The sequence below is a fragment of the Oncorhynchus gorbuscha genome, linkage group LG16 (assembly GCF_021184085.1).
Source record: "Oncorhynchus gorbuscha isolate QuinsamMale2020 ecotype Even-year linkage group LG16, OgorEven_v1.0, whole genome shotgun sequence".
Taxonomy (NCBI): Eukaryota; Metazoa; Chordata; class Actinopteri; order Salmoniformes; family Salmonidae; genus Oncorhynchus; species Oncorhynchus gorbuscha.
This window is the reverse complement of record NC_060188.1, coordinates 74,750,766-74,776,972: the sequence shown is the minus strand read 5'-3', so window position 1 is coordinate 74,776,972 and position 26,207 is coordinate 74,750,766. Positions and strand designations below refer to the sequence as shown.

General features: G+C 42.5%; 2 protein-coding genes across 3 annotated transcripts; one reads left to right on the top strand and one right to left on the bottom strand.

The window, feature by feature from the left end:
• Positions 1 to 326: 326 nt before the first annotated feature.
• On the bottom strand, positions 327 to 7,014 carry LOC124000327 (uncharacterized threonine-rich GPI-anchored glycoprotein PJ4664.02-like). Its single transcript, XM_046306604.1, has 4 exons — positions 6,527 to 7,014; positions 1,647 to 5,035; positions 1,404 to 1,478; positions 327 to 1,304 (listed from the first exon to the last, which is right to left on the bottom strand). The coding sequence occupies exons 2-4, from the start codon at positions 4,967 to 4,969 to the stop codon at positions 1,052 to 1,054; spliced, it is 3,651 nt and encodes a 1,216-aa protein (XP_046162560.1). The 5' UTR covers positions 4,970 to 5,035; positions 6,527 to 7,014; the 3' UTR covers positions 327 to 1,051.
• Positions 7,015 to 20,750: 13,736 nt separating this feature from the next.
• On the top strand, positions 20,751 to 22,340 carry LOC124000337 (complement C1q-like protein 2). Of its 2 annotated transcripts, none has more exons than XM_046306618.1 (5): positions 20,751 to 21,035; positions 21,136 to 21,198; positions 21,402 to 21,464; positions 21,612 to 21,740; positions 22,015 to 22,340. In XM_046306618.1, exons 1-5 carry the CDS (start codon positions 20,786 to 20,788, stop codon positions 22,284 to 22,286), a joined length of 777 nt encoding a protein of 258 aa, XP_046162574.1. In that variant the 5' UTR covers positions 20,751 to 20,785; the 3' UTR covers positions 22,287 to 22,340. The 2 variants fall into 2 exon arrangements, with proteins under 2 accessions (XP_046162574.1, XP_046162573.1); XM_046306617.1 differs by having other exon boundaries at positions 20,755 to 21,035; positions 22,003 to 22,340.
• Positions 22,341 to 26,207: the final 3,867 nt, after the last annotated feature.

The window sequence follows — 26,207 nt, the reverse complement described above, 5'->3', positions numbered from 1 at the left end:
CTTTAGATTGTTTGGGGATTTGGAGACCTTCTGCACGAGCTTCATCCCCTCTGGGAAAAAGAGAATGAAAGTTTCTCCACTTCCAGGACGAGCTGGCTGCTGAGAACTGTCTAACAGTGTTAGGTCAGAGAACAGAGGGGACCTGGATGAGTTTGATGGGTGGTTCCTGTGTAGCACAATGCTTGAGTGCTTGTATATGTCCCAGTAACTTATGTGTGTTTCATGTAAGATATTATATTACAAACAAGGAAGGATAGACATTGATGTCAGCGATAAGATATTTAATCAAACATGAAAAGAAAATGTTTACAGTATGTACTGTGGGCTTTGGTTTATTTAAAAAAAATATGATGTATATACATTGACCCTGGGATAAGCTGGTAGAGGACTGCAACACTTCACTTGATGCTTAGCTACAATAAAATACTATAGAATATGGACTATCATCTACAATAGGCTCTGAAAATAGTGATTGCAATCTAGCAAACTTTTGGATGTTGTATCTAGTTCAACAACTAGTGCATGTGCTTTGGATGAAAGTTCATGATTTTAACCTGAGGGATGAAGTTTTCTCCATATGATAGACTGTTGCTAGACTGGGCAAAGGTCTGTAGTTACTAAGGGCAATTCCTGTTCATGCTGTGTTGTGATTGGACAATAGGGTGTCAATCAGTCATTAAGGAGCAAATCAGATTTCAGAACACAGGAGAGGAAGGGATGTAGGTGTCTTCTACAATGACAAGTGCTACTTGCTGTGATAGGGACATCATGACGAGTTCAAAACAACTGGGAACTTGGAAATCTCTGACTTCCGACTTCAGTGTGCTCAAGACAATTGGGAACTCTCAGAAAAACTTACTCCGACAGGGAAAAATCATTTGGAACGTTCACCTAACTCAGAATTCTGACTCAGGAATTCGGCCTCTTTCAAGAGCTTTGATTTTCCGACTTGGAGATTACTGACATCTTGATTTGACCTTGTATTTTACAGAGTTCCCAGTTGTCTTGAACACACCATCAGATCATACCTCAATACCTCATGAATAACATGCTAGGAATTCAAATGATCTGGAGAGAGTTGGTGAAAGGAGGACTTTGTTCGCTGAATTGTCCTAGGCAGCCATTGGAAAAGCATCTTGCACAACTTCTTGCTTTTCACCTTGGACTTGGTCATGGTCTTAGTGATGGCGTCCGTCAGCAGGGTGCTGTTGTGGGGCAGGGAGGGAGGAGTGTTGTTGTCAGCCCTCTGGGGATACAAAACCTCCAAGAAACGTCTCTCTTGCTGCCTGAAGTCATACTCCACACTGCAGGGACAGAGAGATAGAGCAAGAGAGGGTGAAAAGGAGGAAAGCAAAAACAGGAGGAAAGAGTCCGCCGATCTGACCATGCTTCCTGTGTCTCACCTATATACGATACAAGCAGTCTTCTGACAGGTGGAGCACTCCCGGAGGTCTTGGCCTGTCCTGTAGCATCGCCGACTGAAACAAAGAGCAGGAGATGTTAACTAGAACAAAAGAGGCTTCTCTCTAATTCCTTCTCTCTTCTCTGTAATGTCATCCCGTTCACTTTCTCTACTCACTCCTTCTACTTCCCTTTCTATTTCTTCCCTTTCTCACGTTCGCTTTCTCTTCCCCTCTATCTCTTACCCCTTGTTGAGAGCATGGCTCATCTCAAGGTCTTGGATGATGTTGAGAAGTGTAGTGATCCTGTCCTGGTTGGCTGCCAGGCTGGCCTCCACACACTGCAGCCTCCTATGGAAAGGGGCTGGCCTGCTGCACTGTGGGGAAGGGGGCAGCAGCAGGTCTGAATCAGCCGGGTGGGAGTGAGCCAGCCTAGGGTCGTCTCGGGAGGGTTGTGGGATGGTACTTGACAACAAAAATACTGGATGGATCATCTGGTGTGTCTGATTGGAATGGGCGAGGGTGTAGGATTCTAGGTGTGCCATGCGTGATGGCGGCAAAAGGGGGTTGTACTTGGGGTTTATGGCTTTGTGTGTGAGGAGTTCAGTGATTGTGTATGGACGGGCCTGTGGTAAGAGTCGGTGTGTGGGGCTTGTGTGTTTGTGTGGGGTTGGTGTCGAACGTAAGTCTTTGTTTATGTGATTTGGTGTTTCGGTGATCGGTTGGACATGTGCAGTAGTGTTTGTCTGTGATGCAATGAGGGGCTTAGGATCTGTTTGTGTCTGTGGTGTGCTGGAAGTTGGAGCATAATTTGTGTATATCTGCCTGTCAAGGCTGAATCTAAATGTGGTATTTGCATGTGTATGTAACACGCTGGAGGGAATGTGCTCTTTGTGAGAATGTATCTGACACTCAGATCCAGGTTTTAGGTTTGTGAAAAGGTCTCCCTGATGTTGTGTGACAATGTGTCCCTGCTGTTCCCATTCTTTGTTTATATTTATTTCAGTGATGTGTTTTGGAAGGTTAGTGACCTGTGATGCATTGAATATTCCAGAGTGTCTTTCCTGATGTGTCTGTGATACGATGACAGGAGCACAGTGTCTACTTTTGTTAGACAGAGACAATACTTTGGCATATACATTTGCATGCATTATTGGATCAACAACAAATCTGTTATGAGAGCTGGTGTGAAGGGCAGCGGTTTGTTCAATATGTGTATTTATAAATGTGCTGTTATTCTGCGTGTTAGTGCTTGATCTGTTTGATGGGTCAGGTGGTTTATTGTTGTGTATCTGTGTCATGATTAATGGTCCACAGATCGGCAGTGATGTGGATGAGGACTGATGCTGCGTAGCTGTGTATAAGGCATTTGAACAGAGAGAGGATATAGTTGTATGTGATGCGTTATCAACGTTAGGGGGTGTTATGGGGGATGCATTAGCTGAGTCAGGGGAACTAGGCGTGTGTGATGTGTTTGACAGGTTAAGGGTATGGAACAAAGGTTTTGTAGGTGTATTTGTGTGTGATGTGTTATAATAGCTTGTGGGTGTATTTGTGTGTGATGGGTTATAATAGCTTGTGGGAGTAGTTGTGTGTGATGGGTTATAATAGCTTGTGGGAGTAGTTGTGTGTGATGGGTTATAATAGCTTGTGGGAGTAGTTGTGTGTGATGGGTTATAATAGCTTGTGGGAGTAGTTGTGTGTGATGGGTTATAATAGCTTGTGGGAGTAGTTGTGTGTGATGGGTTATAATAGCTTGTGAGAGTAGTTGTGTGTGATAGGTTGTAAGGGTAAGAGAGAGTGGCTTTGCATGGTGTGTTTGCTGGTTTTAGAGTTGTAGCTATATGTAATGTGTTAGCGAGGCTAGGGAGTGTTGTTCTGTGTATCGTTTTAGTAGCACTGTTTAGGAGTTTTGTGGTTGTCGTCAGTGTGCTTTCAGGGGTGGGAGGTGTAGCTGTATGTGAGTTTGCAGAGTTAGGGGGTTTAGTTGCGTGTGTGTTAGCAGGGTAAGGGGGTGCACTTATATGTAATGTTGTAGCAGTGTTAGACCGTGGTGTTGTGTTTTCAGGCTTAGGGGCTCTAATAACATGGGATGGGTTAACATGGTTTGGAGGAAAGGTTCTGTATGGTGTGTTTGGACAGTAAGGGTGAGTAGATGTACATGATGCACTTGATGGGTTGGGCTGTATGGGTGTCTTTGGATGTTTACGGTCTGCGCGTGGCGTGTTTGCCCTGGTGGCTATTGCGATCTGAGGATACATTTTGAGTATTTTCGGTCGAGGAATTTTACTCCAGTGAGATGGGGTCTCAAGGGTGTTGACATCTGCACGCCTGGGTTCAATAGTTGCCTTAGTGACTGTAATAGATTTTGTGTGTAAGATGGTTCTTTGGCGGGTTGGCTTGTCTGAGTGTGTATGTGAAGGTGTAACTAGGCTTTCTACTGGGTCTGTGATAGAGGTATGCAGGGGGTATGTATAATGTGAGGTATAACCATTAGTCTGTTTCAGATCTTTGGTTTTCCATGCAGGCGCTGGGATTGCAGGCAGGTTGGGCTTCCTCTCTTTGTTGTTGTAAATAGGGGGTTTACAGCGGGGGTGGGTGGATTGAGATTCTGTTTGTGTCGGCTGTCTTTGTATCAGATCCCTGTCTGCAAGCCTCGGAGTGGAGCATGTAGAGTTCCTCTCTTTCTCAGTATGTGAACGGAGAAGGTGGTTTCTGTCTATGAGTGAAATAGGTGTTTTCATGGCTATTGTTCCTTCAGGGCATGCAGAGGAAGGGCTCTTAACTTCCAGACTGGCATCTTCATCTCCAGCTCCAGGGACCACAGTCTGTCTCCCTCCACAGTGTCTGCACATTTCCTGGAGCATCCAGAGAGGTGGGGGAGCAGGTGGTCGTTTTGCATTCCCACAATATGAATGTGCCACAGAATGTTCTTTAGGTTTTGATTGGTCCCTTCCTCGAGAGGACATGGTCGAGACAGGCTCCGCCTCATCACTTCCATCAATACAAATCCCTCCTATAGCCTCCGAGTCAACTACGCTGCCATTTGTGTAGCGCAAGTCCCGCCTCTCTTTAATCTTGCTGTTCCCCACGCCCCCTAATAGGTGTGGGTTAGTCTTGATTGCCCGGGCAGAGCAATAAGTCCCACTTTTCCATTTGTTGAAGACTACATTCTCTGTAAGTTCACTGGAAATCTCTTCAAAAGTCACACCTTTTTTGGTCTTGGAATCTAAACTCCTCTGTTTTGAAAGAACACCTCTGACACACTTAGTCTGTCTGATTCCCTCCTCTTCCTTTGCCTCTTTTGGGATGTAGCCATTGCATGTAGGAGTAATGCTTCTTCCTAATTGACTGGAGAATGTGCCTGTTAGTTTTGTCCCGTGCAAGATGGGTGGAGCTCTCATGCCGGGTGAAGTCTGCACTCCGATACTGCACTGGGAACCCCATGTCAGTGGCAGCACTCCCCCAGCACTGTCCCCCCCTGCTGTACTCCAACCACGCACCCCCACCAGGGCAGGAACTCCCAGTACTGGCACAGGAGTGGTCAGGTCAGCCGCCCGTCTCCCCATCACCTGGCCGACTGACTCAGTGGCCTGAAAATCCAGGAGAGCTTGTGTCCACCATCACCATCACATCTATGGGAAAGTCAAGGTTAGTTTAATGTAAAGAGCACATTATGATGTCTCATTTTGATAAGGCACTGTGAAAGGAATCCGTACCAGGGCAGAACAATTGGATTCCAACAAAGTACAAATCAAGGACACTGCCAGAGCTGCCCATATGCATCCGAAATAGAGGACAAACAAAGGTCTAAAGCCTTGACAGCAAATTGGAGATAGTCATGAATAATGGACCTTTTCTCGTCTACCACAAACATGAAAGAATATAGAAGGATAAACCCTACACTGACAATGTGAGACAATATTATATCAGATAAGGTAGAAGAGGTTGTTTTAGTATTGTGAGCTGGATTACAGTACCCTCATAACACCAAGGTGTCACAGAGCAGGACATGGGGGTGCATGACAGTCAAGAAACAGTCTTTGGAGTACTGACCCTTGCTTACTTTTAGTCAAAGGAAACCCTTACTGGATTCAGCACATTATATTCAGAACATAACAGCATGGTCTGCCCAGGTTCTGTTTCCTTCAGAGGTCATATTTCACAGAGATCATCTAGTCACAGCATGACTCCTGTGGTGACCTCTCTCTCTGTCTCCCTCATGGGCATCCTCTCACACCGTCCTGTCCCAACCTTGGGCGGGCGGATAATGTATGAATTTATGCTAACGATTTAATTAAAGCCTGACAAGGGGAAATGAATCAGTGACTCTGTGTGCATTTAACTGACGCAGTAAATGCCAGAGTAGCCGAGTGTGTATGTATGTCTTTATTTGACTGATGCATGCAACTATAGTTTGTGGCCAAAGCAAGGACAATTTTGCGTGTGTGCGTGTGCGTGTGCGTGTGCGTGTGCGTGTGCGTGTGCGTGTGCGTGTGCGTGTGCGTGTGCGTGTGTGTGTGTGTGTGTGTGTGTGTGTGTGTGTGTGTGTGTGTGTGTGTGTGTGTGTGTGTGTGTGTGTGTGTGTGTGTGTGTGTGTGTGTGTGTGTGTGTGTGCGTGTGTGTGTATGAGAGGCAGTGGGTGTGCCTAAAACATTATGTGTGAGTTTGCATTTGCTGATACAGTAAAATACCTCAAGATAGCTGTGTGTGTGTGCGTGTGTGTGTGACTGAGTGTGTGCATACAAAAAATATTTTTGTCCCATAGCCCACCCTCACCCCCCAGGCTTCATGCAGCGCTGTCAGAATTGCAGGCAGATCATCTAACCAGTTGTGCTTGCAGGCACCACTCTTTGACTGTCACATTGTAGATGTCAGTTGGTTGTAGTCCCAACTGACCCCATCTGATGTCACTACGGAACATTCCGTGACAAGTGCCTTAGCCCCTCCTCATACACAGTTGATCAATCTGCCAATAATTCCCTTTCTGACACTGTAAGAGGTGTAAACAGTGTCCTCTCATCATCACTATATAGATTTATATCCAGGACAGAGCAATGAGGAACCTGTCCCCTGCCTTCACAGTCAATCTTGACCGGGTCACTAAGCATGTTCAGGTGACTTACCATTGTCAGCATTTGTCAAACCTTGGGTTGAGCTGTGGCACATTTCACTTTGTCCTTTAGGTGTTCTGCGTCCAGGCGTGGGGGCCCACCTCTCCACCTGGCCTCCTCTCCACCTTGCCCCCCTCCTCTGTACTCCTCTGCTCCAAGTCTTTGAGGAGGGGGGCACTGAGTGACTCCTTTTTGATGAGGTTGAACTCCTTCTCCCTTTCAGTCCCTCCGTGGCACCCACAAACTCACATGAGCATACACTATGCAGTCTAACAGTGGTGCAAAGTCATATTCCCTTCTGGTAAGTATTCCAAAAGCTCTGAGTCACCACTAATCTGGCTCCCTCAGACTAGACATGTAGTCCAGCTGCGTTCTCAGTTTACTCCCTCTCTCCTCCTCTTACTTTGGTCCCTCTCCTCCTTCCTGCCTCCCTGCTCACATCATAACACAATGATGCACTGCCCTACGTTCAGCACTCTGTCCAACTATCCCTCTCCCTTCCTCTCTTCCTCTCTTCCTCCCTCCCTCTCTCGCTCTCTCGCTTCCTCTTTCTCTCTCACTATTCCCTTTCTCATGCGCACACACAGATCTATGGCTGGGTGACTGGCATCCGGAATTCATCTGAGGGGAAGGAGAGAGAAAGAGAGTGAGACAGAAGGAAGTGACTAAAATCACAAGGGAAGGGACTGGGTGAAAAGTACCACCAGACTTGAAAAACAAGATAAGGCAAATTGCTGCAGGGTATCACACCAGCAGAGAAGACATGATATTTTACCCTGTGTCTCTCAACACATATTGTGGGTGATAGGGTGACAGCAGTTTCTGCATTGTACACTTTTTAGTTCGATCAGAACGTTTTGTGGTACAAGAAAGAAAAATACATTTTTTTCTGTGTTTTTTTTAAATATTCTGGTGACATGTCCTGCTTATGATGATATTGTAGCGGTCCTTGCTATATGAACCACTTTACAATTTCCACCATGGGGTTAATTCTGGTGGCGCAATACATATGGTTTTTGCCTTTTCATGCCAGCGACCCGGATTCACTTCCCTGCTCCACCATTCGCTACAATAGTCCGGAGCTAATATTTCTGCCATGGACTGTGTATGTCCATAGTACGTTGTGATACACTCTAACTACAGTACCCCCCTACACATATTTAATACTCTCTCAGAATATAACATATTTGACATAATTGTTAACATTACAATTCATATAAAGCAACAGTGAAATCGAATATTCAACTTCACAAACAATTGTTCTCACTAGGCGAGGAATCAGGATTATACTGTATAACTGAAATAGTATTTGACAATCAGATGTATTTTTTTTACAGCGCGATCACCATGATAAATGTACAGTGTAATGGCACATTGTTTAACTCTGAGGTAATTACAGCTTTATATCCATATCGTATCATTGTTATTACCCCTATTCTGAGTTGTTAGTGCAGGCAGTGATTGTTTTATTGGGTATTGCTGCCATCTACTGTTTCAAAATATACGGTACAATCCCTCTGAACAACTCCACAAACACATGCTCATAATACAAAGTTATTTCAATATGTTTACGTTTTATATATCCAGGAAATCCCAGATATTGAACAAAATAATATTGAATCATAAGGGTATCACGTTGTATAGTGCAATTGTGCAATAGTGCATTCAATCGTGCATTTATTAGTGAGAGTAAATTACACTGGTTGATTCGAGCGGTATCCCCAGCATCAATACACTTTAGTGAAGCTTCTCATCACAACATGGTGTTAATTTCCCATTGGGAAGAGAAGGAAGCCATTGAAGATAGTACGGTTATTTGAATCATCAGAAGCCCTCTCACTGGTTTTCATGTGTACCACATCACTCTCCTCCAGATGTAGTACAGCTGCATTAGACACAAACTTTATATGCCCACCGCTATTGATTTCATCAACATACAATAGTAACTTTTTTATACTGACATTTTTATAAAGTAAAGCACCCATCCATTTGTACCAATACCACAAAGGGTCAATCTGAAGTAGTAGACCTCTCTCACTGGTGCAGTGAAGATATCTGTATCAGAGGGAATTAAAGGAGAGAGATCATTCCTAACATAGAGATGAGCTTCAGTTTAGTGTTTTATTAATCAGATAACTGTGTGCTTCAGTACACATTCTTGTGAGGACATTACTATACCTGTAATTGGGTTGTAGTGGTTGCTGATGTTTGTGAATACTGTGCCTTGCAAAAGTATTCATCCCCCCAGGCGTTTTTCATATTTTTTTGCATTAAAACCTGTAATTTCAATTGATTTTTATTTGGATTTCATGTAATGGACAAACACAAAATAGTCCAAATTGGTGAAGTGAAAAAAAAATAATAATAACATGTAAAAAAAAAAAATTCCTAAAATAGAAAAATGGAAAAGTGGTGTGTGCAAATGTATTCACCCCTTTTGCTATGAAGCCCCTAAATGAGATCTGGTGCAACCAATGCTGTGGGGATGTTTTTCTTTGGCAGGGACTGGGAAATTTGTCAGAATTGAAGGAATGATTGATGGCGCTGCCTGTTTCAGTCTTCCAGAGTTTTGAGACTGGGAGGGAGGTTCACCTTCCAGCAGGACAATGACCCCAGCATACTGCTAAAGCAACACTTGAATGGTTTAAGGGGAACATTTAAATGTCTTGGAATGGACTAGTCAAAGCCCAGACCTCAATCCAATTGAGAATCTGTGTTAAGACTTAAAGATTGCTGTACATCAGCGGAACCCATCCAACAGGTTAAATTATCCCCCCCCCCACATCAATCTACACACAATTCCCCATAATGACAAAGCAAAAACAGGTTTCTAGAAATGTTTGCACATTTGCACATTACATAAGTATTCAGACTCTTTGCTCAGTACTTTGTAGAAGAACCAATGGCAGCGGTTACAGCCTTGAGTCTTGGGTATGATGCTACAAGCTTGGTACACCTGTATTTGGGGAGTTTCTCCCATTCCTCTCTGCAGATCCTCACAAGCTCTGTCAGGTTGGATGGGGAGCGTCACTGCACAGCTATTTTCAGATCTCTCCAGAGATGTTTGATCGGGTTCAAGTCCGGGCTCTGGCTGGGCCACTCAAGAACATTCAGACTTGTCCCAAAGCCACTCCTGCATCGTTTTGGCGGTGTGCTTAGGGTCATTGTCCTGTCGGAAGGTGAACCTTCACCCCAGTCTAAGGTCCTGAGAGCACTGGAGCTGGTTTTCATCACGGATCTCTCTGTACTTTGCTCCGTTCATCTTTCCCTGGATCCTGACTAGTCTCCCAGTCCCTGCCGCTGAACAATATCCCCAAAGCATGATGCTGCCACCACCATGCTTCACCATAGGGATGGGCCCAGGTTTCCTCCAGATGTGATGCTCAGGCCAAAGAGTTCAATCTTAGTTTCATCAGACCAGAGAATCTTGTTTCTTGTGGTCTGAGAGTCCTTTATATGCCTTTTGGCAAACTCCAAGCGGACTGTCATGTGCCTTTTATCGAGGAGTGGCTTCCGTCTGGCCACTCCTCATTGTTGGAGTGCTGCAGAGATGGTTGTCCTTCTGAAAGGTTATCCAATCTCCACAGAGAAACTCTGGGGCTCAATTTGGCCAGACGGCGGTACCCTTCCCCCGATCTGTGCCTCGACACAATCCTGTCTCAGAGCTTTATGGACAATTCCTTTGACCTCATGGCTTGGTTTTTGCTCTGGCATGCACAGTCAACTGTGGGACCTTATATCACAGGTGTACTCCAATCAAGTTGTAGAAACATCTCAAGGATGATCAATGGAAACAGGATGCATCTGAGCTCAATTTCGAGTCTCATAATAAAGGGTCTGAACATTTCTAAAGACCTGTTTTTGATCTGTCATTGTGGGGTATTTTCTGTAGATTGATGAGAAAAAAATGTTTTTCATCCATTTTTAGTTAGAATAAGGCTGTAACGTAACAAAATGTGAAAAAGTCAAGGGGTCTGAAGACTTTCCGAATGCACTGTAAATCTGTTATTACAATGCACATTCCCTGTTTTGAATTTCATAATGATTTTGTGATAATAGCTTCCACCAGGGTAGAGTAAGACTTTCATTAAGTTTCACTTTAGCACAGACCTATTCAGTTATAACCGTGAAGGACTGTGACCTGTCATGGAACACCATCTCCAAAAAGGCAGCGGTAGTCTTGTGGAAGCCTTAAGTTCCACATATGAATAAAGAGGACTAAGTTAGTCAATAGGTTTTCAGCCAATACAGTACCAGTCAAAAGTTTGGACACACCTACTTATTCAAGGGTTTTTCTTTTATTTTCACGATTTTCTACATTGTAGAATAATAGTGAAGACATCAAAACTCTGAAATAACACATAAGGAATCATGTAGTAACAAAAAAAGTGTTTAACAAATCGAAATATGTTTTATATTTGAGAGTCTTCAAAGTAGCCACCCTTTGCCATGATGACAGCTTTGCACACACTCAACCGGATTCACAAGGAATATTTTTCCAACAGTCTTGAAGGATTTCCCACATATGCTGAGCACTTTTTTTGGTTACAACATGATTCCATATGTGTTATTTTATAGTTTTGATGTCTTCACTATTATTCTACAATGTAACAAATAGAAAAAAGAAAGAAAAACCCTTGACCCTGGATGCTTTACAAAGTCCTAGTTGCTTGTTATACAGGTGTGTATTTGCACTGACACGCAGATAATGCGTTTTAGAAATCATCCTAACATTTAAAAAAAATCTTATATTTGTGACAAGAAATGGACCTAACCTTCTTAGTATCCCAAACGATGCAAATAACTGTTGACAATGTTCTGAATGTATTGTGGTTTTGGGGGATGAGCCACATCCTTTTTTATTTTTTACATGAGTTGTCCCTTTTCGAAGAGTCCACTTCCTTCTCGAGAGCTATCAACTTGGCCTCCACCGCAGATATATGCATTGATTGTGCTGAAATGAATGACATTACTGTCTGAGTATAGAACATTTCCCAAGGGAGAGGCTAAGAAGGATAGTCATCAGTAGCCTATTTCAACTTCTTTCTTTCTCTTTTGATCTGCCACCTGGCTCTCACTGCTTCTCAGCCTAGCCTCCATGGCTGAGAGTAAACATACGTTGCAATGCAAACGTACAGTGCATATCTTGAGGTTATGTAGACAAAGAAAAGCATGGTCCCAAAATCATAATAAAAGCATCATCTCAAAATCATACACGTCTGGAACGTGTTATTGTATTATTTATTTGTACCTGCTTTGTCTTTCTCCAGCTTCTCTAAGTTTCCCTCCGTGGCTCTTGTTTTGGTCTCAATCACTAGAAGATACATAAATGAAAACGAATAATAAAACAACAAACACCAACTTCATAAATAGAATACAAATAAAATGTGAGTTTGGGTTGAATATTCATGCAAGAGCACCTGACAATAATTTTTCACGATGCAGTTCCTCTAATTTACCGTCACTGGCACTGAGTCTGGTCTTCAGGGCTAAGGCAACAGATATGGTATTGTTGTGAATTCATGAGATCACTGATTTAGAAGTTGTTCATCAAAGTGATCTTTATATTTTACCTGCATTGCTAGTCCTCAGTTCTACCACTCAGCTCTCACTGTTTTTCAGTCTGGCCTCTGTATCTAAATAAACAGTTCAATTATATCAAAATATGCATAAATTCTCCATTAAAAAAATCACATTGGCTACAATAATACATATTGGCAACAGAAATTCATAATACTTCATAATTCATATGCCAAAGAGCGGTATTTATATTTGTCCTGTTAACAAAAGTATGTTTGTTACCTGTACAAGTGTGAAATGGAAATACAGTTGAAGTCGCAAGTTTACAAACACTTATGTTTTTCAACCACTCCACAAATATCTTGTTAAAACTATAGTTTGGCAAGTCGGTTAGGACATCTACTTTGGACAACAGATTGGAAAATTCCAGAAAATGTCATGGCTTTATAAGCTTCTGATAGGCTAATTGACATCATTTGAGTCATTTGGAGGTGTACCTGTGGATACTTTTCAAGACCTACCTTAAAACTCAGTGCCTCTTTGTTTGACATCATGGGAAATCAGAAGGAATCAGCCAAGACCTCAGAAGAGAAATTGTAGACCCCCACAAGTCTAGTTCATCATTGGGAGCAATTTCCAAACGACTGAAGGTACCACGTTCATCTGTACAAACAATAGTACGTAAGTATGAACAATATATGCCATTTAGCAGACGCTTTTATCCAAAGCGACTTACAGTCATGTGTGCATACATTCTACGTATGGGTGGTGCCGGGGATCGAACCCACTACCCTGGCGTTACAAGCGCCATGCTCTACCAACTGAGCTACAGTAGGAGCTACAGTGGGACCACGCAGTCGTCATATTGCTCAGGAAGGAGACAGGTTCTGTCTCCTAGAGATGAAAGTAATTTGGTGCAAGAAATGCAAATCAATCCCAGAACAACAGCAAAGGACCTTTCGAAGATGCTGGGTGAAACAGGTACAAAAGTATCTATATCCACAGTAAAACGAGTCCTATATCAACATAACCTTAAAAGCCACTCAGCAAGGAAGAAGCCACTGCTCCAAAACCGCAATAAAAAAGCCAGACTACGGTTTGCAACTGCACATGGAGACCAAGATCATACTTTTTGGAGAAATGTCCTCTGGTCTGATGAAACAAAAATATAACTGTTTGGCCATAATGACCATTGTTATCTTTGGAGGAAAAAGGGGTAGGCTTGCAAGCCGAAGAACACCATCCCAACCGTGAAGCACGGGGGCACCAGCATCATGTTGTGGGGGTGCTTTGCTGCAGGAGTGACTGGTGCACTTCACAAAATAGATGGCATCATGAGGATGGAAATCATGTGGATATATTGAAGCAAAATCTCAAGACATCAGTCAGGAAGTTAAAGCTTGGTTGAAAATGGGTCTTCCAAATGGACAATGACCCCAAGCATACTTCCAAACTTGTGGCAAAATGGCTTAGGGACAACAAAGTCAAGGTATTGGACAGCACTTTGAGATATCAGCTAATGTACGAAGGGCTATATAAATACATTTGATTTGATTTGATTGGAATGGCCATCACAAAGCCCTGACCTTAATCCCATAGAAAATTTGTGGGCAGAACTGGAAAAGTGTGTGCGAGCAAGGAGGCCTACAATCCTGACTCAGTTACAACAGCTCTGTAAGGAGGAATGGGCCAAAATTCACCCAACTTATTGTGGGAAGCTTGTGGAAGGCTACCTGAAACGTTTGACCCAAGTCAAACAATTTAAAGGCAATGCTACCAAATAGTAATTGAGCGTATGTAAACTTCTGACCCACTGGGAATGTGATGAAAGAAATAAAAGCTGAAATAAGTCATTCTCTCTACTATTATTCTGACATTTCACATTCTTAAAATAAAGTGGTGAGCTCCACTCTCTGATCCATCACAATGTCTCTCAGTTCTTTCAGCTCATTCCAGATCTTAAGCTGGTTGGTTGTCTGTTTTTCAGTAGAGGTATCAACTTCATATCTTCCAATCTGACCACTCTCAACTGGACTCTGTCCCTCTTCATTGATACCCAGCTGAGGGATATCATTCTCCCTAACCTCCTCACTGTCTTTCTGTCCCTGTGTCCCACAGAAACAAACAAGTAACACCAGAGATACTAAAACAGCCCTCATCATCATTACATTGTATTATACAACCTGGTAGTGAAGTGTCTTTTCAGAACATGAACACCCTCTTTATACATGTCTAGATTAGTTGACATTATGTAACCATCATCTTTGTTCTCTAGTACACAACAAGGTCAAAACCTAATGATTAAATATGGACTCCATCCGATTATCTTCGAATAGTTTACACACTGATGTCTGGAAATGTTTGAAACTTTCCCAAAATGTTGTGGGAGAGAATCAACCTGTGGAATATGTCAAGGTCTGGTGTTTTTGCCACGTGTCTCTGCCATGAGTAGCTGCTTTTACAGTATCTACAGGGCCTCTGTCTGTCTGTCAGGCACATACTGTAATACAAAGAGAAGAGTGACTTTTGAAAAATAACGGTTTTACCTCTTTCTACAAAACAAATGTCCCTATTCTCATTACTCTGTAGCTCTCTTATTCTCATGTTTTCCCTCTGCAAACCTGTTCCACAACTGTACAATAGAAGGAAGTATTGCCCCACAAATGTAACTGATTCTGTCATTTAAAAAAATAAATGTTTAACGAGGAATGTCAGTTAAGAACAAATTCTTATTTACAATTACTGCCTACCCCAGCCAAACCCGGACGACTCTGGGCCAATTGTGCACCGCCCTATGGGACTCCCAATCACAGCCAGATGTGGTACAACCTGGAATTGAACCAGGTACTATACTGACACCTTTTGCACTGAGATGCAGTGCCTTAGACCACATTGCCACTCTGAAAGCCCAAGCATTGAGACTGAATGTAATATGATGATGATGATAGTTCTATATGAATATACATTAGGTCCATTTCCAATAATAAGTATTGGAATTTCTCTTTATGAAAAATGTGCAGTCAATGACCAGTAATTCATGGGTCAATTCCTATGAAAAGGTTATTTGGCTAAACACCAAATAGGATTGTCATTCATGTTTATTTCACATGTATTTAATGTTTTGAGATTACATGCATCCTTAAGTATTTAAAAAAGGACAAAATAGAAAGCCTGTATGTGTCTAACTGCATGATAATGAGCATTCAAAATCATAATGCATGGTTCATTATAGTTTAATAATATAATATAATAATAAATAATAATATATGCCATTTAGCGGACGCTTTTATCCAAAGCGACTTACAGTCATGTGTGCATACATTCTACGTATGGGTGGTCCCGGGAATCGAACCCACTACCCTGGCGTTACAAGCGCCATGCTCTACCAACTGAGCTACAGAAGGACCAGTTTAAATTGCCATCTATCCCCTATGGCCCATAATGCAACAAAAGCCAAATGTCATTGTTGATTTGTATATGGGGCCGATGATGTGGAGGTGACAACTGTGAAGAAGGGGGGTGTGAAGGGTTCAGTTAATTTTGCAGTAGCTTGTCTGTGTGTGATCCTAAGTGTGTGTTTTAGAATGTGTCTGTGTGTGTTTATGTTTGTGTGTGTGTGTGTTCGTATGCGTTTGTGTGTGTGTGCACATGCATGCATTAATGTGTTTGTGTGGCATATCCACAACTAATTACCATAGCCTAGTCCCCATGGTAATCCATGTCAGTGTTAATTAAAGTACTTTTCTGTGTTTGATGTGGACTGAAATAAAAAAAAATGTTTACTGCATGTATTTACATCCCCATTTCCTGAAATTTGGGTGGCCAATAAAGTTCATTTTAACAAACAGTTAGCAAGTGGGACTATGGGGAGAGTCTTCTCTCCAGAACATGGTGTTCACGTTTACATATTTTGATGGGTTTTAACCAGACAGGAATTGAGTGAGAGAGAGGGAATCAATAAAATATGACCCCTTGGGGTCCAGGTGACTTCTGGTGGCTTCTCTGACTCCTGGCTAATTGAAGTTATATTTCCAGAAACCCTTAACCTCCTTGTCTCTTTGTATGAGTACATGTGAGCCTGCTAGTGCAGTATAAATCTTTGTTTGTCCATGAAGGGCAATTTGTCTGCAGCAGAAAAACAAACACTTGGCCGCGTGAATAACAATAACTTGGGAAATAGGAAGGTAAAGAAATTATTAAATGATAAAAACTGATTTAAAAAATAATACAGTTTGTCCAGCTGCTTAAAATACAGGTATAATACAAATGCAACTATTCATGCAACATCATTCTTTTTTGATTGTATGGAGACACACAAACACAAGTTGAGTGTGTCAGAAAAACTAACAGAAAGGACGGTACAATACCACATGCAAACATCTTCCTTTACGTTGAGTGTGCTGACAGGCCTTGACAGGGGCCATGTGTGTGGGAGTGGACACTGCCAAGTCATATGTCTGTTTTTGTTACTGTTAATGATTCTGTATAGTGTGAGCAGGGCCACTCTGTGCTTAGCCCTGTGCCATACCTTTAGAATCTGCTCAAATATTTTAGTTGTGCCAGCTGCACTTGTATTAATTTGTCCTCTTGGCATAAACATTGCAGTGCCTGCGCCTCATCACAAAGTCCTCACAGCCAGCAGCTACAGCCACTCTAACAGCCTGTTTGTTTACGACAAAGCACTTACAGCCATGGCTTCCAGAAACATGTTTCATTCATGAAAGGAAACTTGGGGGATGCTAATCAGGGTGCAGGTGCTTCTCAACTGGTTACAGACACAGATAGGAAACTTGGAGATCTTCTGGTGCTATCTAAACTCACTGTGTGTCTGTGTGTGTGTGTGAATGTTAACCTACAGTTTATCTACAGTACCACAATGTCCTAAGAATTCACTAGAATGTCCTGAAAGGGTAAGAAAGCAGGAACTTTGGGGGGTTTTGGGGGTTCAGATTAAGTTTAAGTTTAGGGTTAGCAAAAACAGGTTTTAAGAAGGTTGTCAGGTTGGATGGGGAGCATTGCTGCACAGCTATTTTAAAGTTTCTCCAGAGATGTTTGGTGAGATTCAAGTCTGAGGTCCTGAGTGCTCGAGAGCAGGTTTTCATTAAGGATCTCTCTGTACTTTGCTCCGTTTATCTTTGCCTTGATCCTGACTAGTCTCCCAGTCCCTGCCACTGAAAAACATCCCCACAGCATGCTGCTGCCTCCACCATGCTTCACCATAGGGATGGTGCCACATTTCCTCCAGACATGATGTTTGGCATTTAGGAAAAATAGTTCAGTCTTGGTTTCATCAGACCAGAGAATCTTGTTTCTCATGGTCTGAGAGTCCTTTAGGTGCCTTTTGGCAAACTCCAAACAGACTGTCATGTGCATTTTACTGAGCAGTGGTGTCCGTCTGGCCACTCTACTATAAATGCCTGATTGTTGGAGTGCTGCAGAGATGGTTGTCCTTCTGGTAGGTTCTCCCATCTCCACAGAGAAATTCTAGAGCTTTGCCAGAGTGACCATCTGGTTCTTGGTCACCTCTCTGACCAAGGCCCTTCACGCCCATTGCTGACTTTGGCCAAGTGGCCAGCTCTAAGAAGAGTCTTGGTGGTTCAAAACTTCTTCCATTTAAGAAGGATGGAGGCCACTGTGTTCTTGGGGACCTTCAATGCTGCAGAAATGTTTTGGTACCCATCCCCCGATCTGTGCCTTGACACAATCCTGTCTCGGAGATCTACGGACAATTTCTTCACCCTCATGGCTTTGTGTTTGCTCTGACATGCACTGTCAACTGTGGGACCTTATATAGACAGGTGTGTGCCTTTCCAAATCATGTCCAATCAATTGAATTTAACCCAGGTGGACTCCAATCAAGTTGTATAAACATCTGAAGGATGATTAATTGAAACAAGATGCACCTGAGCTCAATTGTGATTCTCATAGCCAAGGGGCTGAATACTTATGCAAATAAAGTATTTTTTTAAATTTAAATTGAATTTTTTTGCAAACATTTCTAAAAACCTGTTTTTACTTTGTCATTATAGGGTATTGTGAGTAGATTGCTGAGGATTTTATTCAATCCAGTTTTGAATAAGTTTGTGATGTAACAAAATGTGTAAAGAGTGAAGGGGTCTGAATACTTTCCGAAGGCACTGTACATATTGTTATTTTTTTTTTTTTTTTTGGCATCGTGTATATGTCCCTCCAGACTCACAGCTCTGAATATTTTACTAGATGGGGATTAAAAATGCAGCAGGGGCTCTAGTGAAACACTCATCAACTCAGATGTGTACAGTAGAGAGGGTTCCGTGACCTCCCTTGTTCCCCTCGCCACTACCCACAAAACACTTCTCTTTCACGCCGTTCAGCTCTGCTCATGCACGCTGGGCATCACCAAACTATGCACACACACACACACAACCTTGTATAATTAACCTTGTGGGGACACAACATTTTGTCCCATTCAAAACTCCTAACCCTATGCTTAACCCTAAAGCCCCTAGAAGTAGCATTTTGTCCAATATTTATTAGTTTACTATTTTTGTGGGGACCTCTTTTACAGAATAAAAGCAGGTGGACAATGGGCTAATGACCTTGTTTAAACCTTACAGAAAATAACAAGTGGACAAAAGGGCAAATGACCTAGTTTAAATATTACAGAAAAATAACAGGCGAACTGTCACGCTCTGACCTTTATTTCCTTTGTTTTGTCTTTATTTAGTATGGTCAGGGCGTGAGTTGGGGTGGGCAGTCTATGTGTGTTTTTCTATGTTGAGGTTTTGAGTTCAGCCTGGTATGGTTCTCAATCAGGGGCAGGTGTCGTTAGTTGTCTCTGATTGAGAATCATACTTAGGTAGCCTGGGTTTCTCTTTTGAGTTGTAGGTTTGTTTTCCGTGTGTGTGTTTGTTGCCACACGGTACTGTTTCGGTTTCTTTCATGTTCACATTTATTGTTTTGTATTGTTTCATAGTGTTCAGTTTATATCTTGAAATAAACATTATGGACACTTACCACGCTGCGCATTGGTCCTCCGATCCTTCTCGCTTCTCCTCCTCCTCTGAGGAGGAATGCCGTTACATGGACAAAGGGCTAATGACTTAATTTAAACCTTACAGAAAGATAACAGGTGGACAAAGGGCCAATTACCTAGTTTAAACCTTACAGAAAAATAACAGGTAAGCAAAGTGCTAATGACCTAGTTTAAACCTTACAGAAACATAATAGGTGGACAAAGGGCCAATGACCTAGTTTAAACCTTACAGAAACATAACAGATGGACAAAGGCCCAGTGACCTAGTTTAAACCTTACAGAAACATAACAGGTGGGCAAAGTGCTAATGACCTAGTTTAAACCTTACAGAAACATAACAGGTGGGCAAAGTGCTAATGACCTAGTTTAAACCTTACAGAAAGATAACAGGTGGGCAAAGGGCCAATGACCTAGTTTAAACCTTACAGAAACATAACAGGTGGGCAAAGTGCTAATGACCTAGTTTAAACCTTACAGAAAGATAACAGGTGGGCAAAGGGCCAATGACCTAGTTTAAACCTTACAGAAACATAACATGTTATGCAGGTGAATGAGGACCCAAAAGCGACTTAACGAAAACAGAGTCTTTATTCCATTCTTAGACAAAAGCGATAATCCTGGATATTATCTAGGTGAAAGCAAAAACAGGAAAACTGAAATCCACTCGTCAGTAGAGAGGAATGACTGGAGACGCGACCACAGACTGCAGGTCGCTTCGGGAAGGCACCGGCCGTAGCTGACATTGACACCTGCTCACATGCAGCATCTGAAGAAGGTAAAACACGACAGGGCGGAACAAGGACACAGAACAGCGAACATCATACAAGGATCCGACAAGGACAGAAGCGGAAAACAGAGGGAGAAATAGGGACTCTAATCAGAGGGCAAAATAGGGGACAGGTGTGAAAAGAGTAAATGAGGTAGTTAGGAGAATGAGGAACAGCTGGGAGCAGGAACGGAACGATAGAGAGAGAGAGCGAGAGAGGGAGAGAGGGAGGGGGAGAGAGAGGAATAGAAAGAGGGAAAGAACCTAATAAGACCAGCAGAGGGAAACGAATAGAAGGGAAGCACAGAGACAAGACATGATAATCAATGACAAAACATGACATAACAGGTGGGCAAAGTGCTAATGACCTAGTTTAAACCCTACAGAAACATAATAGGTGGACTAAGGGCCAATGACCTAGTTTAAACCTTACAGAAACATAACAGGTGGGCAAAGTGCTAATGACCTAGTTTAAACCTTACAGAAAAATAACAGGTGGGAAAAGTGTTAATGACCTAGTGTAACAGAATAACTTCACGTCCGTCCCCTCGCCCATACCCGGGCGCGAACCAGGGACCCTCTGCACACATCGACAACAGTCACCTTCGAAGCATCGTTACGCATCGCACCACAAAAGCCGCGGCCCTTGCAGAGCAAGGGGAACTACTACTTCAAGGTCTAAGAGCTAGTGACGTAACCGATTGAAACGCTATTTAGCGCGCACCGCTAACTAAGCTAGCCGTTACACTAGTTTAAACCTTACAGAAACATAACAGGTGGGCAAAGTGCTAATGACCTAGTTTAAACCTTACAGAAACATAATACGTGGACAAAGAGCAAATGACCTAGTTTAAACCTTACAGAAAAATAACAGGTGGGCAAAGTGCTAAATTCTCTAAGTTAATGGTTAACCACAAGGTGTTTTAAAAGAGACTGATGTTTGGAGTATATTGCATAGTGAACTAGCTCCATGCATATTTTCCCAATGAGAGCTTTTCTAACTCCACTGGTGTTGCTGATCTGTCATTTGGGAGTAGCTAAGGACATTCCAAGTGAAGATGAATCCTCTCACTTACAGACAGCCCTTCACTTTGACATCAAGTCTGAGCTGAGAGATCTGAGAGACATGGTGGTGCTGCAAAGAGCAGAGCTGAGCCGCACCATGACTGAACTACGAGACACTAAGACTCAGGTGGAGGTGCTGAAAACAGAGAACTCAGGTCATAGCAGAATACTAAGCCCCACTATCAGTTGACTGAGTCATGTTATACTCTGGTTAATTTCCATTGCTGACATGAAAATTGTTGAATTTTGTTTCAGTAATGGGGTCGAGGCTGATGAGTTCTGAAGGACAACTTGAGGCATTGAAGACAGAGAATGCAGGTAAACATTTACAGTAAAAATAGCAGTTTGTTTAGTTAGTTAGTTTGGACATCAAATTAACTATTGTTAATGTAGCCATAGAAACCAGGCAGAATGTAGGTACCTACTTATCTTGTCATTATGATTGCTAATGATCAAGACACTAATTTTGTGTTCTCCGGGGTATTTTCCTGCAAATGTTTGTGTAATTTTTGTAACTCCAGCCATACTGAGCAGGGTAACATCCACTGAGAGCGAGGTTGCAAAACTGCAGAGGGAGAATGCAGGTAACACATAAATGGAATTATGGTACTTTTAAATAACATGTAATGTGATTTGGGAATAATAACATCCCCTTCCATTTCTGAATGTGAAAAATGTCAAATATTTGTCAATATCATCAAATCATTATCTTTATTCTCCTGCATTCACAGAGAGACCCAAGGTGGCATTTTCAACCTCTTTGGGAAAAACTGGACACCAAGGACCATTCAACACTGCCACCACCGTAGTCTACAAGAACATCTTCACAAACACCGGTGAACACTACAACCAAGCTACAGGTACTGTACTGTCTTCATCAACATAAGTCAACGGTTAGTGTAGACTATTGCCTACCTAGTCAAAAACAAGAGCTTCTGAAGTTTTAAAAAACCCCAGCACAACTAGTAAAAACTGTTTGATGTTGGTGACAGGTTGCATTTGATGCCCCATGATTTTGTTTATTGCAATCAAGATCATACTTTTATGTCAATGTGCTACAGGTACAGTCATGTAGTGTGCAGCACAAGTCTTGAGGATCTCTATGATTTCCCTGACATCCAGGTATCTTCACAGCACCTGTGAGAGGGGTCTACCACTTCAGCTTCACAATGGGTGATTTTCTCCAGTCAACAGTTATGGGCCTATCCCTGTTCAAGAATGAACACAAAATAATTCATTCTGGGGAAGGAGGTGACCATCAGCAGTTTAGGTATGCATCCAATGCAGTCATACTACAGCTGGAAGTGGGAGATGTCATTTTTATGCAACTCCCTGCAAACTACAGGATATATGATGATTCAAATCACCGTAACACTTTTATTGGCATTCTACTCTTCCCTGTTTGAGAAAACTTTTAAATGTGTTGTGATGATGAACATCAATGAAGTGCTTTTGACCAATCTTGTTTCATTTAATTATTGCTGCACAGAGACATTATACACAAGCACCTGCAATCTCACTTGCACACAAACGCACATTTCTGATCCACAACACATGCTGCATTATTCACTTAGACCAGTAGGGGGTAGTAAATGCCTATATTTGGTTGTGTGGTCTTTCAAGTGAGATGGAGACAGGACACAGACCTGTAATGTGAATGGATTGATGGATGGAAATTATTCAACCTCGCCATGGCAACACATATATTTGCTATGTATGGAGATCAGTAAGGATATCTTATTGCAAGGTGTAAGTTTATATACAATGTGCAATATGATAATTGATGATATTAAACTTTTCAGGAAGTTAGGAACCAATATACACAGGCAGTAATGGAAAGCAAAAGCTAGCTTTTTCAAACAGAAATTTTCATCCTGTAGCACTAATTCCAACGAGATTTGGGACACTAATGTCCATGGAGAATAAGAGCACCTCCTCCCAGCTGCCCACTGCATTGAAGCTAGGAAACACTGTCACCACCACATTTTTCTACGGCTGGCCATGCTTTCCACCTGGCTACCCCTACCCCGGTCAACAGCTCTGCACCCCCCACAGCAACTTGCCCAAGCCTCCCCCATTTCTCCTTAAACCAAATCCAGATAGCTGATGTTCTGAAAGAGCTATAATATCTGGACCCCTACAAATCAGCTGGGCTATACAATCTGGACCCTCTTTTTCTAAGATTATCCGCCGCAATTTTTGCAATTTTTGCAACCCCTATTACAAGCCTCTTCAACCTCTCTTTCGTATCGTCTGAGATCTCTAAAGACTGGAAAGCTGCCGCGGTCATCCACCCTCTTCAAAGGAGGAGACAATCTAGACCCAAACTGTTACAGACCTATATCTATCCTACCCTGCCTTTCAAAAGTCTTCGAAAGCCAAGTTAACAAACAGATCACCGACCATTTCGAATCCCACCGTACCTTCTCCGCTATGCAATCTGGTTTCCGAGTTGGTCATGGGTGTACCCCAGCCACGCTCAAGGTCCTAAACCATATCATAAAGACATCGATAAAAGACAATACTGTGCAGCCATCTTCATCGACCTGGCCAATGCTTTCAACTCTGTCAATCACTACATTCTTATCGGCAGACTCAACAGCCTTGCTTTCTCAAATGACTGCCTTGCCTGGTTCACCAACTACTTCCCAGATAAAGTTCAGTGTGTTAAATCGAAGGTCCTGTTATCCGGACATCTGGCAGTCTCTATGGGGATGCCACAGGCTGCAATTCTCGGGTCAACTCTATTCTCTGTATATATCAATGATGTTGCTCTTGCTGCTGGTGATTCTCTGATCCACCTCTACGCAGACGACACCATTCTGTATACATCTGGCCCTTCTTTGGACACAGTGTTAACAAACCTCCAGACGAGCTTCAATCCCACACAACACTCCTTCCATGGCCTCCAACTGCTCTTAAATGCAAGTAAAACTAAATGCATGCTCTTCAACCGATCGCTGCCCACACCCACCCTCCCGTCTAGCATCACTACACTGGACAGTTCTGACTTAGAATATGTGGTCAACTACAAATACCTAGGTGTCTGGTTAGACTGTAAACTCTCCTTCCAGACTCACATTAAGCATCTCCAATCCAAAATTAAATATTGAATCGGCTTCCTATTTCACAACAAAGCATCCTCCACTCATGCTGCCAACATACCCTTGTAAAACTGACTATCCTACCGATCCTTGACTTCGTCTATGTCATTTACAAAATAGCCTCCAACACAGCAAATTGGATGTAGTCTATCACAGTTTTGTCACCAAAACAGATACTACCCACCACTGCGACCTGTATGCTCTCGCTGGCTGGCCCTCGCTTCATATTCGTCATCAAACCCACTGGCTCCAGGTCATTTATAAGTCTTTGCTAGGTAAAGCCCCGCCTTATCTCAGCTCATTGGTCACCATAGCAGCACCCACCCGTAGCACGCGCTCCAGCAGGTATATTTCACTGGTCGTCCCCAAAGCCAACTCCTATTTGGCCGCCAGTTCTCCAATTCTCTGCTGCCAATGATTGGAACAAATTGCAAAAATCGCTGAAGCTGGATTCTTATATCTCTCTCACTAACTTTAAGCATCAGATGTCGGAGCAGCTTACCGATTGTTGCACCTTGTACACAGCCCATCTGTAAATAGCCCACACAACTACCTCATCCGAATATTGTTATTTACTTTTTGCTTCTTTGCACCCCAGTATCTCTACTTGCACATTCATCTTCTGCACATCTATCACTCCAGTGTTTAATTGCTAAATTGTAATTATTTTGCCTCTATGGCCTATTTTTTTTTGCATTACCTCCCTAATCTTATTACATTTGCACACACTGTATATAGATTTTTCTATTGTGTTATTGACTGTACATTTGTTTATCCAATGTGTAACTCTGTGTTGTTTGTGTCGCACTGGTATGCTTTATCTTGGCCAGGTCGCAGTTGTAAATGAGAACTTGTTCTCAACTATCCTACCTGGTTAAATAAAGGTGAAATTTAAAAATTAGGGCTCTCACAACAAAATAACGTCACTCAGTTTCACAGTTTCACTTGCACACTAAAACCACAATGTATAGGCTTATACCTTATTCAAAATTTTCCTATGTCCAAACTAGAAGTCTACAAACAAATTAAAGACATACATTTTTTGCATCCAAACCAGATCTATTTTTAGAGAAGAATTACATTTTTTAAATGTGTATCTTAACATGAATATATCTGACTTAAAAGTTTAAAAATATAATTTTGAAGGAATCCATCCTGCAGTTGCATCGAACAGACACCAGATGTGCGCAAGTGAGCAGCTCCTAAATCCCGCCCCTAACCTCTCCCCTCCACCCGGCCCTCCCATTTCCTGTCAGAACCGGCCATGCTACTAGCCCCCCTCTCCCTGGCCTCACCCAGCCATCTGCCAGTGAGTCAGACAATTCCTGCTTCCCAGCTGCCTCCATTTTATTCCTGCCTTTCTGTAGAAAACAGAGACAAGAGGCCATTCAGTGACTCAGCCCCAAACCCTTATTTTCCTTTGTGCGGTCGCCTCTAGTAATCAGCACCATAGTACCCTGTAAACATGACAACCTCCAGCTCAAAAGGTTTTAAAAGACACAGACCCCCAAATACACCAAGCCCCCGCATGCAGTTTGTTATTGTGAGGGGTTTTAAAGTTTAAATAGACAGGGCGGCACAGATTTAGAGATGAACAGGTTAAACTTAGAATATGAACAATAAGAATTCACATCGGCTGTCTCACACAAGAATTTATAGTCACTCACACACAGTGGATAAGAATAACAACTTCAGTTCAATATCTTCCTTATATTATTGAAGTAAAAAAAAGGCATCTGTGCTGTTTTACATTTGTTTAACTCTTGTCTAATTGTTCACAGTTAAACTTCTGCAGAGTATAATTTGATGTGAGGGGCAGCCCTGCAGTTCTTCTTTGTGGCCAATAGAGAACACTCTTGAGTCATGCTTGGCTGCTGTGGGAACAATGGAGGGAGTACACGTGGTGTCCCTCTACTCAGAAAGAGAGAGATCTAACCACATGAGAGGAGAGCCTTGGTAGGATTCAGAGAGAGAGGAGAAGACCCTTAAGAGGGATCTCTGTGTGTGTAGTAAGAGAACATGTGGAGATGAGGTTAAACATAGCAGCATTGCAAAAACATTCATTTGGTCAGAAAATGCAAGTCCAGGACAACTCCCCTTCACTCCGTTGATCCCTCCCTCCCTCTCCTCCCTCTCCACCCTTGGCTCGCTGTCCTGGCTCACTGCTTCAGGCCTTTTAAGGAAAGAACCAAGGACGGAGGGAATCAAGGGAGGAGCGAGGGA